Genomic DNA, 14,945 nt, shown 5'->3' with positions numbered 1-14,945 from the left:
TTAACAACTTTTGGATTTATTTATAGTTAACATTTTCAGAAGTTGCAGTGACCTGTTGTTGACTTCTAATTAGACCATTTTTACATAGGAAGTCTTTCATTGCTTCTGTCTCCAAGCAATGATATCATTTCTTTGCGGGCCCAGACTTTTCTGCTAGCGTTCCTTAGACTGAGGTATCTGGTTTGTCCTGTCTCTGACAGCTTTCCTATTTGTGATTTACAATAATCTTCCAAAGTTAATTTATCAACTAACATCAAATTTGCCCTAACTCTTCTAGACCTTCTGGTAAAAGTTTGGACATCATTGGATTTAGTGCCTCATCACAAATCAGTCTTTGCAGTGGGTTATAGTTTTCTGATGTGTTCAATGACATGTTCATGTTGAAAAGATTTCTATTTTCCCCTAAATATTAATAATTTTTAATGCTACTGCCAGTCATGATTTAGAAGGATTGAGTTTCAAGAATTCAATCGTGCCCATTGATTTACATACTGTGTGTGACTTTTTTCACTCTACCTTCGCAAAACTGAGTAATTGTGATAAAGATTGTATGCCTGTAGTCCAAGGCATTTATTACCTGGAGCTCTGAGAATTTACTGACGTCTGGTCTGCAGTGTAAGAAATGATCTGGCAGAACTTGAGTTAGATAGATCTGGTTTCTATTCTATCTCCTGGAAAATTAAGAGAATGCAATCATCATATTTGTGAGGATTTAGTTCACAAGTATTTTGAGTGTCTTCTGTATGTTAGACACTAGGACAGGCAGAGGAAATTTGGGAATGACACAATAGAGAAAGGCCTTGCCAGTGAGCTTATATTCTCGCTAAGTGATCGGATAATGGTCAGTTAGGTAGACTAGTAAAGCACAGTGTCAGTCGATGATGAATGCTGCTAATACCAGGAAAAGGAGACTGAGTCAGATAGTCCCAACTTTGCAGGGAGAAGGAAGGTCTTCCTGAAGAGGAACTGTTTGAGTAGACTCTTAAATTAAAGGAGCCCTCCTGGGTATTAGGGAAAGAACATTCCAAACAGGAAGTGATATAGCCAGAGTTGCTATATTGTCACATTCCAGTGATAGTGAGTTCAGCTTGGCTGTGGCTGGGGAGTGTGCTGGCAGGAGAGGAGTAGGGCGTGGACTGAGAGCTCAGCAGGGGCCTGAGCTTAGTGTCTCGGATAGACCTTAATGGAGAGCTGAGTTTTGAGCAGGCAAGCCTGTCCTGAAGGTTTCGGTAAAGCTGGCCAATGTGAAGATTATAGCAATGCAAATGGTAGAAATTATTAACTATGAAAATATATTTTAAAGTTAAACTGTGGAATTTGGTAATGGAATATGATATGAAATATTAACTCAATAAATGTTCATTTCCATTCTTTAGGTAAACTAGTAAATGTGAAGTTGTATTTGTCAAAAATTAGCCCTTTGGCCTATTTTTCAACTAATAATTGTGTGAGAAAATTGGTTTTACATCTTTTGAAGGGATTCTATAAGATGATTATATGAAAAATTTTTTCATTTCACATAAAGCCTGCATTTGTTAATTCTCAGCTAGTTTTCAGTTTAAAGTTTAATCCAAACATATTTCCAGTTAAGAGGTTTAGTAAAATAGTACTTCACGTATACTGTCTGTATTACATTGTTTGAAATATTTTCTCAGTCAGTTTACCAATTTATTACTCTTATGTTTTTAAGTAAAATAGAATCTCTTCTACTTTATGATTATTTTACTTCTATTCTAAAAGTCTCTTGCTTTATCATTATTTTAATATTTAGTAGCTTAGGATTTTAGTAAGTTACTCATCATTTGTGTAACTTATGGTGACTTTTTTCCTGTGTTTTGTAGAATGTTGTTCCAGCTGAGGTATCCCTTGTCTGTGTCGTGAAACCAGATGAATTTTGGGACAAGAAAGTAACACATTTTTGTTTTTGGAAAGAAAAGGATAGACTTGGCTTTGAGGTAAATATAAATCTATTTTTAAAAACCCAAAAGAATTGTGCTATATCTCTAAAAATGACATTTTTTGGTATAATGTTGTTTGTTCAACATCAGTTAGGCAGTATTTAATTAGTTCCTAATTGCTAATTAGTATATAGTCAGCGTTTAAATAATTGTTGAAGAAATTATGGTTGCTTGACAAAAACTACAGAAGCTTTCATTTCATTCATTTGACTTTTGGTAACTGCTCTGGGTAAGTAGAGCTATTTTTTTTTCATCTTAACGATTTTATTGTATTACTAAGAGAAAATCTAACACTGAGGACTCAGGCATTTTATTAGAATCCATTTTCTGTGACTTGTCGTTGTAGTGTTCACTTTGGTTTTGGTTCCTTTCCTACTAACATTTTTCTTCCCTCCCTCTCCTTGTCTCCTTTTCCTCCCCACTCGCCTCTTCCTTTCCATCTCTCCTTCTGTCCTTCTTTAAAGGCACTTATTATAGGTGAGGCAGAAACCCTAAGGTAGAATGGAAATCCAAACAGTTCAGTCATATTTTCCCATCCACATGTGAATTCCTATTTTCCTATAAAGGAAGTTGATAGATACCCAAACTTCAGGTTGTTTAAATAAAGGGTAGACTTTTAAAAGGGTACAAGATTTAGCCCTAGGGGCCCGGTATGGTAGCCTAGTGGCTAAAGTCCTGGCTTTACAAGTGCCGTGACCCCATATGGGCACCAGTTGTTGTCCCAGCAGCTCTACTTCCCATCTAGCTCCCTGCTTGTGACCTGGGAAAGCAGTCAAGGATGGCTCAGAGCCTGGGACACTGCACCTGCATAGGAGACCTGGAAGAAGCTCCGAGCTCTTGGCTTTGGATTGGCTCATCTCTGGTCGTTGTGGCCACTTGGGGAGTTAATCAGCAGATGGAAGATCTTTCTCTCTGTCTCTCCTTCTCTATAAATCTGACTTTCCAATAAAAATAAATAAATCTTAAAAAAAAACCACCAATAATAAAACCCCAAATTTAACCTAAGTCCTGTAGAATATAGACCCTTGGAACACTTACCTAGTCAGTCAAGATTCCTTTTGTACTTTGTAACACTATATAGCCATTTTTATTTTTACTATAATTGTTAGTGCATTTTTTATATGAAGTAAAGTTTATTAATCTAATATAAGGGTTTAAGTAAACCTACATTATTATTATTATTATTATTATTATTATTATTATTATTATTATTAGTTCTTTTAACTTGAAAGGCAGAGTTCAGGCTGGTGCGTTGACTTAACTGGCTAACCCTCTGCCGCCAAGCATCAGATTCCCATGTGGGCACTGGTTTGTGTCCTGGTTGTTCCTCTTTCTCCAGTTCCCTGCTTATGGTCTGGGAAAGCAGTGGGGCATGGCCCAGTGCCTTTGGACCCTCTATGTGGGAGAGCCAGAAGGAGCCCTTTGTTTTTGGCTTCGCATTGGCTCAGCTCTGGCCATTTGGGCAGTAAACCAGCAAATGGAGGAGGACCTTTCTCTGTTTCTCCTTCTCTCTGTAAACCTCCCTTCCCTCCAAAAATAAAGAAAACTTTTTTTTTTTTTAATAAAGGCAGAGTTACAGAGAGACAGACTCTTCTGTTCACTGGTTCAGTCCTCAAATGGCCTCAACTACCAAAGCTGAGCTGATCTGAAGACAGGAGCTATGAGCTTCCTCCAGGTCTCCCATATGTAGGCACGGGGATTCAAGTACTTGTGCTATACTCCGCTGCCTTTCCAATCTACAGGCAGGAACCAGACCGGGATATAGAGCAGCTGAGCATGAACCAGTGCCACATGGGATGCTGGCACTGGCAGGCAGAGGATTAGCCCGTAGAGCCACTGCACCCCTAGTTTATTCTTCAGTGAGGTTGCTCTTGGTGTACTCCTAGTGGCTGTGTGTGTGTGTGTGTGTTTTAAGGTTTATTTATTTTGAAAGAATGTATAGAGAGCAATGCTGAGTGCAGGGGATCTTTGATCACACCAATTTATTCCTAAAATCGATGGAACATCTGGGACTGGGCCAGAGCAAAGCCAGGAGTCATGAATTCCATCTGGGTCACTCACATGGGTGACAGGGACCCAAGTACTGCTGCCTTCCTTGGCACATTAGGTAACTGGATTGTAAGTGGAACAGCTGGCACTTGAACAGGGCTAATAAGGAATGCCAGCATTATAAGGAGCAGCTTATCTTACTGTGCCACAAAACAAACCCCAGCTGTGAGAGTTTTGAAAAAACATGGTTACTAAACTACAACCACAGTCAAGAACATAAAGTATCTTAGGACCCTTAGAACTCTCCCTTCTCTGTCTCCAGCCCCCAAGAACTGCTGCTCTGTGTAGTTCCTGTAATGGTCCTATGTTTTGCATTTCCCAGAATATCATATAAAGTGGAATGATACAATGCATGCCATTTTTTTTTAAGATTTACTTTTATTTTTATTGGAAAGTCAGATATACAGAGAGGAAGATCTATCAGTTGATTCATTCCCCAGCTGGCTGCAATGGCTGGAGCTGGGTTGACCCGAAGCCAGGAGCCAGGATCCTCTTCCCGGTCTTCTGAGCAAGTGCAGGGTCCCAAGGCTTTGGGCTGTCCTCAACTGCTTTCCCAGACCACAAGCAGGGAGCTAGATGGGAAGTGGGGCTGCCAGGAATACAAACTGGTGTCCATACAAAATCCTAGCTCATGCAAGGTGAAAACTTGAGCCAGTAGGCTACCGTGCCAGGCCTGAGTGCATACCATTTTTAACATAGCTACTTATATATGCTTTTCAAATTCATTCATCTCTGCATGTACTGTAGTTCACTTTTCTTTTGTTGTGGTTAAGTATTTTATGGTTAGATGCAACAGTTTTTTAATCTGGATACTTTTGGTACTTTTTTCCTTCTTGCTAATTACTATAAATAAGAGTACTATGAATGCTTAGTGTTAGGTTTTTGTGTGAGCTTGCTTTTATTCTGAGATAAAATGCCAGGTTGACATTATTGAGTCATGTGATAACTGTTTAACTTCATAAGAAACTGCCAAGTTGACAGTGTCAAGTTAGCTATGTTATTTTACCTTTTCACCAACAATTTATGGTAGTTGCACTTGTATCCTTGATAGAACTTGGTATTGTTAGTTGTCTTATTTCATTCAGTGATAACTGCGTTGTATGGAGGTTTCTGTTTTCATTTTTAATTTACCGTTTTCTAATGTTGATATATCTTAAATGTTGATATATCTTAAACGTTTTTTCAAATTGACCTAAAATTTGTTCGTGTTAATGGAGTACCATGTGGGATTTATAACAGGTATTCATGGTGTAATGTCTAAACATGGCAGTTGTCTTTCACCACAAATATTTCTTTGTGATAAAAACATTAAAAATCCTTTAGTTTTTTTTTTTTTTTCCTTGACTGGGAAATATGCGTTGTCCTTCTCCCTATTTACCCTACTGTTCAACAGAATGTAGAATGCTGGAACTTGTCACTGTCCTCTAATTTACTACCTGTTGACCTGTGCTTTTACTCTTTTCTGTCTTCTACTCTCCTCAGTGTCTGGTAACCACTATTATACTGTTTAACATCTGTGACATCAACACTATTTAATTTCACATTCAAGTGAGCTAATGCAGTACTCGTGTTTCAGCTCTTGGCTTATTTCACTTCATATAATTGCCTCTAGTTCTATCCATGTTGTAGAGATGGCAATATTATTTTTATGGATGGATAGTGTTTGATTTTGTATATGTACCACATTTTCTTTATTCATTTGTCAGTTGAGGGACACTAAGTTTGTTCCCATTACTAGGTATTATCAACAATGATGCACTAAAAATGAGTGCTTATCAACAGTGGTACAGGAAACATGAGAGTACAGAAGTCTCTTGGACAGACTGATTTCATTCATTTTTGATACATGCCCAGGATTGGGACTTGGATAGTGTGGTACCTCTAGGTTTAGGTTGTTGGGGAACCACAGCAGTGTTCTCCTGCCCCAGCTTTAGGAGACTGCTGATTCTTCTGAGCTCATACTGTATTCTTGCTTTTACTCCCTATCCTAAGTCTAGAGGGATTTCTATATTCCTCCCTCTAGGTACAGTGATGTCATCAGAGTTTGCTGATGTTGCCTCAGCGCCTTAAGCCTTTCGCCCACCCCCAGTAAAGGATACAGAACCAGAGAAATCAGCTGCAGTTTTGCCTTTTCTGAAGGGTTTCTCTTTCCCAGGCCTCTCAGGCAGGCTTCCCTCGCCCCTCCCAATGCTCTCTCTTGCCTCTCTCAGTCTTCTTTGAGTACTTCCCATGAAGTCTGTGAAGAAGAGCCTCAGGTGAATCTGAGTCCTCACGGTCTTGCTTCCCAAAGGTTCTGTTCTTTCACACTGGCCGGTAGACGGCCTTCAGCAATTCATTAAACATTTTAGCTGTATTCTTACCTGGCTTGCATTATGTTTGACATTTTTCCTCAGGTAAAGAAGTGCCCCAGTTCTGTCTCTTTTTTAAGTTGCAGGTCTTTAAAGAGATTTTCAGAGTAATTGGTTTTCCTGTGAAATGAGCTTGTGTTTTTTATTAGTGATGTGAGAGTTGCAACAGTGTTCTCTTCAGCTTTCTCTGTCTGAAGTAGAAGTCAGACAACACCCCACTCCCACCCCAACCCTGACTTTTTTCCCATAATTTTTGCCGTTGATAGACTTAGGTGTTGCATGGACTTACTGAAAGCTTATATATGCCAGCAGCATGAGGGAAGGCAGCGTAAGCTGTTGGATTACGTTATTAAGGATGTTACCTGATAATGAAATATAAAGCTGTGACCTAAGAAATAAACACAAAGGAGTAGTGAAAGAACATAAAAGCTGCAGCCAGGAGTCCTGAGTGTGACCGTGACAGTTGGACCATATTGAGTGAGTACTTTAGATAGGCAGTGGGGTCTGTAGTCTTTAGTTCATGACCATGAGAATGCCAAGTGTACAGGGGCTGGTGGTTCTGAAACTAGAGCTGAGAGCACTGATTAGGGATGATGAGGAGCCCTGTCATCCTGTTGAAGCATATGCATCGATTCACAGAGTTGTTCCTACTTATGTCTTAATCTATATGAATTAACAGGAACTAACAAACACCTTGCATCTTAGAAGATGAAGTAAAAAACAGAATTCCTAGCTGTCTTGCCCTGATGTCACTGGATTGAGTATTCTTATATCAACACATTTTCTCAATACACTGAATAAAGGTTGACTAGAGTACTTGGGCACTTATTAAGTGCTTAGTGACCCAGTGAGTATAGAGCAAATTCAAATGACAGTTAACGTACTATAAAACATACTCAACTTTAAAGGGCAGTTCAACACCAGCCATTAAATGATATTTAAAATTTCTCTGTGTTGAAATTTAATACAGATGTTTATAACACAGATGTTTATTTAATTAGCATTGTTTTCTTTGCTGTTATTTTAGATAACTAGAACTGTTGTAATTAAGCCTATTTTTGGTATATATATCTCCTCTGTTATTGGAAAGGCAGAGAAAAAGAAAGAAGGAAATAAAGAGAAAAAGAAGTCTTCCCTCCAATAGTTCACTTCCTAAATGACTGCAGCAGCCTGGGCTGGGCCAGGTTGAAGTCAGTGGCCTTGGAATGTCACCCTGATCTTCCATGTCCATGCAGTGTCACAAGTACTTGGGCCACTCTCCGTTCTCCCAGGACCATACTAGAAAGTTGAATCCGAAGTGGAACAGCCAGAACCTAAGCTATTCCTAATTTGGAATACTTTTAGAAGTACAAACTTTGTTAGGAATGTTGGTACTTGTTAAAAGCAGAATGTAGATTTTACTTTATAGAATATTATCCATAACAAAAAATCTGTTTTAAACTGCCCACAATGTTGATCAGATACCCAGTGGTCACTCTGACCTGTCTCTTCGGGGTTTCACATTTCCTTGTCCATTGTCCTTCCTAAATTCTCCTGGGTGACCTCACTCTTGCTCATTTTTTAGCGTTTTCCATTGGCTATTGAATTCATCTCTTATTGTTAATTTATTTGGCCCTATATTTATTTTGAAGTAGAAACATTCCTGTACAGTTTTCTTTTTAGTAATTCAGATAATACACTGAAGTAGTTGGCCATCCTAGCAGTAGTGTCACTGGCGATTTTGACAGCTTTGCTGGTTAGGTGATAATCGCTATAGTCCATCCAAAAGCAAGATAACATTCAAGTAGTAAGTAGTACTGGCAGTATTTTGGCCTCAAATTAAGGAGCTAATAATACAAAGGATTTCCACTCTTTTGTCTCTTCTAGTCACCCACAATGGTGAAAGTATTTTTTATTGGTTATGGTATGTAGGGAACCAACATTCTAAGTTTTTGTTTTATTCACATCTGGTTTATTTTCTTTTTCTAAGATCCTGCCTAATGGTATGATCTAAGACTAAGATTTAGCTTGTGTTCCTCTGTCAAGAACATCTTTGGTTCTGTCTATCCAAATTCCTTTTTTAATTTTTGCACATTTTGTTCCCATCAAGAGAAACATGATCTCCAAGAACAGTTACTATATGTTGATGCAGTTCTATGTAGCTGTAAGGCAGGCCAACCATTTTCACTTTGAATAGGTATCTGAATTATATAATGTGGATTCTGTAAAGTATCTTATAATGATGAGAGAATGAATTTTATATTGCTCTATAATTTTGACTTCCCTTGTTATATCTGTTTTGTATGGGTGAAAATATAGTAGTAGTAAAGCTTAGTTAAATTTTTACTATAACTTTTAAATCTAAGATTATACTCTTAAACATATATTATTTCACACTAGAGATAGGCTTGTTCTGTTTGCATTTAGGTAAGTTTTAAAACACTATCACATAGATGCAGACTTCAGTCACATCATTTTTATCTCCTAATCAAATTTCCCCTTGACTTCTTAATTTTCTTTTTTTTTGAAAAGCAATTGATCTTGGCTCGCATCCCAAGTTGCAGTGATGCGGCTGGGTCAGGACTGAAGCCAGGAGGTAGGCATCCTAACTGCCTTCTGGGGTCTGCATTAGCGGGAACACTTGAATCAAGGGGTTCCTTAAAACTAGGATCCTCCCTTAGTGGAAAGGTAATAAGCGCTCTTCTGTGAATAAGCCATTGTGTTAGAATAGCGTGCATTAAATATATTGTATGGCAGCTCTTCCAATTACATTATTTCAGATCTTAAAGAGGTATTACATTTAATTTAATATACCTTCCTTTGGCAGATTAAAGAAAGAACATAAGAGTGGTGAATTCATTTACGTTTTCTGTGGAAAAGCTAGGGTACAAATCTGAAATGATTGGATTCTAGTTCAGTATCTTTTCAGTTGTAAGATTATTAGAAAAGGCTTTGGAAATCCTTAGGGACATTCTAGTAAAGCCATTGGGCCCTCAGAGACATTGTGATCAAAACTGCAGTAATCTTAGAATATTTGCAATAAAACTGCAAAAGTAGACCAGAAAATTTCAGTTTCTGTAATTTTTTGGAATATTGCAAGGAAATACTGAAGAAAAAAATGAAAGTCTCATTTCCTCGTGAGAAGCAGATCCTGCTTATCCTTAGCTCTAAAACACGCAACTTCTAGTGAGTATTGCTTCTCGCAAATGAACCTCAACCAGGCAGTAATTGTTGGACCAAATGAGTAATGCATTTTGGTGAGATATGAGGGTCTGATGGTAGGATTTTTTCCAAAAGCACTTTATTTTTCAGGAGCTAAGTAAAATATTGTGCTTGGTAGAGACCGCCAATTACAGTTCACATTCTCTATTCTCTTGTCAGTTTCAGTTGCCTTTTCAGGACAAAGAGCTCTGCAGGGTGTTATATTTTCAAACGTAAATTGCTGCTCAATGTAGCAAGTAATTTATTTCCCCATAGAATAAATATGCATTTCTTGGCCTTATTGTTATTATATAGCAAGATAATGGATTGCTAGATATGTTTTAGGAAAGTACAATCTGTTTTGGGATCTGATTGTTTAGTTTTCATAGTGTGAAAGTCATTATGGATTCTTATGACAGATGATTCCTGTGACAGATTAATGCTGCTTAATGTTGATTATTTTGTATCACTTGGGTCCCTAAGAGTTAGCTAAAAAAAGTGTATTGGAAAAGAAGTTAAAATGAAGCCTTTTGAGACAATTTCCTCACTAAGTGGACAACATTTTCTGTTATTTTATTCTAAGATATTTATTTTAAAATAATTCCTAAAGTTACTTTAAGGGGAAAACAGCATAATATAACTTCCATCAAAAATCTCAATGCTAAAACAAAAACAAAAACAAAATCTCAATGCTAATATGGCTAGGGGTTGTTTTGCTCATCTTCTTATTCAATGAGTCTTTCTTTTAATTTACAGTTCTGTAGTGTCAAATCTGTTTTTGCTCTAAGTCTTACCTTTTAGCATTTGCTAGTTATTTGTGTCTCTCGCAGTAAGTTCTTGCGATTCGTTAATTGATCATCCATAAGAGATGGATTGCTTGTAAGCACTTGAGATTGTAAATGTTCATTTCAACACTGTTTTGCTACGCATCATGAGTAATGAACGTATACTTTTAATTGTAATTCCTTCAGCACCATGAGGTTCATGCACTAACATCTATTCCTACAAGAAGGTTTTTGATTCCTGTTTTCACCACTCTTGTGGTCCATTTTTATTTTTGTGGCATGTTTGTCAACTTCATATTAATAAAATTTATTATCTTCACCCTGTTGTGGACTGTGCTCACTGGTTCTGTATTTTAGGTGATATATAATGGAAGTGTAGGAAGGACTGATATGTTCAGATATAGAGACAGATGCTGTGTGTCCCTGTGCATACAGAACAAGGATAGACTCCAGTGAAAGAACTGAATACATCCTAACAGTAAGATGATGGACTTATTGACAGTGTCCATGCCTACATTGTCAGGAAACACTTCAATAACAGCATAATGGACTTGTGACGGCTCATGAAGGACATCCATTGTAAAACTAGAGGGGACATCAGTGGAAGGTGGTGGAGGGACCTTGGGGAAGGGCACAGACCACCCCAGAGCCTATGGAACAATATCACAAAACAAAATAAAAGATTTTTAAGTGTAAAAAGTAAATAATAATAATAATAATAATAAAATAAAAAAGGAAAGCAGCGAATTTGAGATATGCCGAACTCCTCATACCATGTATACTCAATTACCATTTAAGTGGTCATATTATGGAGCGCTATTATTAAACTACTGAACATAGGTTATTAAATCCAAGAAATGTTGATCAACTTTAAAGTGTGTGATTTTTGTGATTGTCAGGCTTCTTATTCATTTGTGCTTATCTGTGGGGAGTGGGGTGCTAAAGCCGCTCCTGGGATTGGAAGGGGCCGTTGCAAGATGGCGGCTGGCCCAGGGCCAGGAGGTGGAGCTGGTCTCACCAGCAGGTAAACAGGGAGTCACAGGGATAGGCTAATGCCCTCGCTGCGATTACTGGCCCATCACATAGCACCAAGTGGACCCACGGAGAGAAGTGATTGGTGGAGAATGATATAAAAGTAGCTGGTAAAAGCTAGATGGACAGACGAACAGGACAGATGCGGACGACAGAAGACAGACAGACGAAGACAGACGAGAAAGACTGGGGGGTGGGAAGAAGGGTGGCAGAAAGGAGCGATTGAAAGTACAGAAAGAAGAATGGGAGGAAGGGTGGCAGAATTAGGGCTAAAGAAGCGGCAGAGGAAAGCTAAGGCCAATGGGGACAGGAGCAGTGGAGATAAGGGTTTGAACACAGCTGCTTTGGGCAGTGAGAGTAAGCCTCATTGTTTTAGTGTCGCTGCTGCTGGGTGGCAGCAGCACTTATCATTTTAGTGTACCTAACAAATTTTAAGACTGTGAAATTTGATTGTCATTATATTACATATATTGATTTCTAAGAATTTATTGATATTAAATATATTTGAAATGTTTTAACTGAGCCACCACTATCTCTTGTTTTTAATATGGCATTATAGGAGATTTTGATGGATCTTAAAACATACCTGCAATTTACTGAATTGATTTTAATTGATATTATAGTACCTAAATGAATCATACTGCATGGACATGAAGGGTCTTTAAAAAGTTCACGAGAAGTATATATTATGAAAATGCTCTATTATGTATGGATTTCAATACTTTGTGTGCCAAAATAAACTTAGATTTTAATTCAGTTTTTCCACAGACTTTTTGAAGTTTTCTTGAATGACAATTTCCTGTATGTTGGCAAGATGATGGTACATTTCAAACAAATGTTTACCTCCTCATTATTTTCAAGGATGTTAAGTCATAATGGCTTACTAATGTTTCTTTTTTTCCTGCAGGTCATTTTAGTGTCTGCCAATAAATTAACTCGTTACATTGAGCCATGCCAGTTAACAGAAGATTTTGGTGGGAGTCTCACCTATGATCATATGGATTGGCTAAATAAAAGGCTGGTTGGTATATTATAATGAGAGAAAATGTTATTACATATAATCAAGATATTTTACAACTGTATCGTTGTAATCAAAATACAGATACTTTTCCATTTTATTAGTGCATATCGCATTATAGCATGTACTTCTAGACAAATACTTCGGAGTTTGGGACAGTTAGAATTCTGATGCCTGTTGCAGCATATATGACTTTTAACAATGTATTTAGTTTCTCTTTGTCTCATTTTCTGTAGCCTTAATATGAGAAGAAGAATAATACCTCCTTTATGAGATTGTAGGTAAAATAAAATGATAATTTATTAAACATTAAACTGGTTAACAATACCACTTCCAGAGAGTATTTAACTTTAAACATCAATTTGAATTTTCAATGTGAAGAGCAGTTTGCTACATTAAATTTTTCATTTCTGAAAATGTGTTTCTTATAGATTGGAATTCTGAAATCTGTTGTTTTGTGTCATATGACATTGTTGTATTTGAACTGCTGAAAGCTTAACTTTAATTCAGATTATGTGCTGACTTATTAGAAGAATAGTGAACTTTAAGTTCTAACAATGGATAATCATTTGTTTCCAACTTATTTTAGGTAATATCAGACTCTAGTATATGTCGAAATAGACATTTCTAGATCTGTTTCAACAAATGTTTGAAGAAATCGTGTTAATGTAATTATTTTTCTTTATGCTGCAAGATATATTTTTGAAACTCATATTTCATGCAACCAATTTAAATTGGAATTTGAGATTTAGACTGGTTTAAATAATATTTGTTCCTAGTCTTTCTCAGAAAAACATGGAAATAAGAACAAATTTGCTTGAATAAAAAATAAAAAAGTTCTTGATGTGTTTAAAGTTAAAAAAAATTTCGTTGATCCTGTTCATTGCCCAAGAAAGCAGTTTTGTCTTCTCTTGTGTACACTGTTGTACTCTGGTGGCTGGACATCAGGAAGGGACTTCGGGAGATGAAAGAGCCCTGATTGGCTAATTCTGTTGCCCTCAACTGAAAATTCTTAATACATGTTAATTTTAAGGTTCTTCTTAGTATGTTAAATTCTTATATTACAGGTTTTTGAGAAGTTTACTAAAGAGTCTACATCATTACTAGATGAACTTGCTTTGATTAACAATGGAAGTGATAAAGGAAGTCAGCAAGAGAAGGAAAGGTGGGTGCTGTGTACTGTGGCATGCAGCTTTGGACAGGCTGTGACATATTCAGTAAAAGATCTAGTGACAGTGCAGACTGAAGGAAGGAAGGTACACACATCCACATTCAGTCAAAATTGACATACAGTGTTTATATGAGGCTGACATGAAATCATACTGATGAGTAGTGTTAAATTTACCTTTTCCTTTACCTTTTCTGTAAAATGTCCAGTTGCAAGAACTTCTTAAAAAAAGATTTGTTTGAAAAAGTTTGAGCGAGGTGGAAAATCAGACATCATCCTTCTGCTCCCAAGGTACGGCAGTGGCTGGAGCTGGACAGGGCTGAAGTGAGGAGTGGCCGAGAAACAAACAGCCATGCAGTCTGCTTTCCTCAGCCGTTAGCAGAGAGGTGGCTGGAAAGTGGCTAGCCAGGTAGCAGTCTAACACACTATGCCACAGTGCTGATCCATAAGAGCTTGTTGTTTTTTTTTTTTAAAGAAACAGTTTTCTACAACTTTTTAGAGTTCTACTCTTTGCTGTCAAAGAATGTTAAAAATGCTGCAACTTGAAACAAAATTATCATAATTTTATTTAAATACCCTAGCACCTGAATGCCTAGATTGTATCCTCTTAAAATTTGTGCTCTTCATGGCTTTAGGCAGTAATTGTCATTGTGTAAATGAAGCTGCCTGGTTCTATCATTTTAAAAATTTGTAGTTAACTTTACAATTGTCAGTTTTTATTTTCTGTTTGTAGGCCAAAGCTGCTCATCCCAAGTAAAAAGCATTTTAGTAAGCACATTCTTTGTAACCTTTTGTTTATTCCTGGTTACCAGAGCAGTAATTTTACATTAGAAAATTTGAAAGTACCAAAAGTCATTGTTGCTGATCCTTGAGTATGGCCTTGGACATGCAGTGAAAACCTTGATGCTTCTGTTTTATGAATCCAAATATGGTAAATATCAATTGAATGGCAAGCTAGGAGAAATACAAAAACATAATGGTTGTAACAGCCAAATCTTAATTTGAACAAAGACAATAGAAGCAAACAAATGGTTTGAATGTAACATTAATTAAAATTACTGCAAGCAGTTAAAATTCTTGTTCTGTGGATACTATATGAAAGTGTAACATAATCTTCACATATGTATGTATATGTGTCTCTATGATTTAGGAAAGTGTCACGCTAGTCATTTGATAAAAATTAGCTCATCATGAGCTTTCCAATTAGTCCATCAAAATAACTTTCATGTTTCTTAGTTATCTTAGGAAATACATCCTACATGGGTGCCTATAGGAATCAGAGCCTTTAATGGTGTTGATTCTGCTTCCCTTCCCTGAGAGTGATTGAAATTGCCTAGTACATGTTGAGGAAGCATCGCAGCCAAGAAGCCTGGTTGCTTTCTTAGAGCATCTGTCAGTAGCAATGAA

At 37.1% G+C, this 14,945-nt stretch overlaps 1 protein-coding gene across 3 annotated transcripts in view; it reads left to right on the top strand.

The window, feature by feature from the left end:
- Positions 1-14,945, top strand: part of SESTD1 (SEC14 and spectrin domain containing 1) — a 111,505-nt gene that overhangs the window by 60,793 nt on the left and 35,767 nt on the right. For all 3 annotated transcript variants that reach the window (XM_040971806.1, XM_040971805.1, XM_040971807.1), the window contains 3 exons: positions 1,842-1,955; positions 12,260-12,373; positions 13,438-13,535. In XM_040971806.1, the coding sequence (XP_040827740.1) occupies positions 1,842-1,955; positions 12,260-12,373; positions 13,438-13,535 (326 nt within the window). The remainder of the gene's footprint in view (positions 1-1,841; positions 1,956-12,259; positions 12,374-13,437; positions 13,536-14,945) is intronic.

This window comes from Ochotona curzoniae, unplaced genomic scaffold (genome assembly GCF_017591425.1).
Source record: "Ochotona curzoniae isolate NIBS_2020 unplaced genomic scaffold, NIBS_Ocur_1.0 contig_2210, whole genome shotgun sequence".
Taxonomy (NCBI): Eukaryota; Metazoa; Chordata; class Mammalia; order Lagomorpha; family Ochotonidae; genus Ochotona; species Ochotona curzoniae.
Note: the sequence above shows the minus strand (reverse complement) of the source record. Positions and strands in the feature narration are given on the sequence as shown.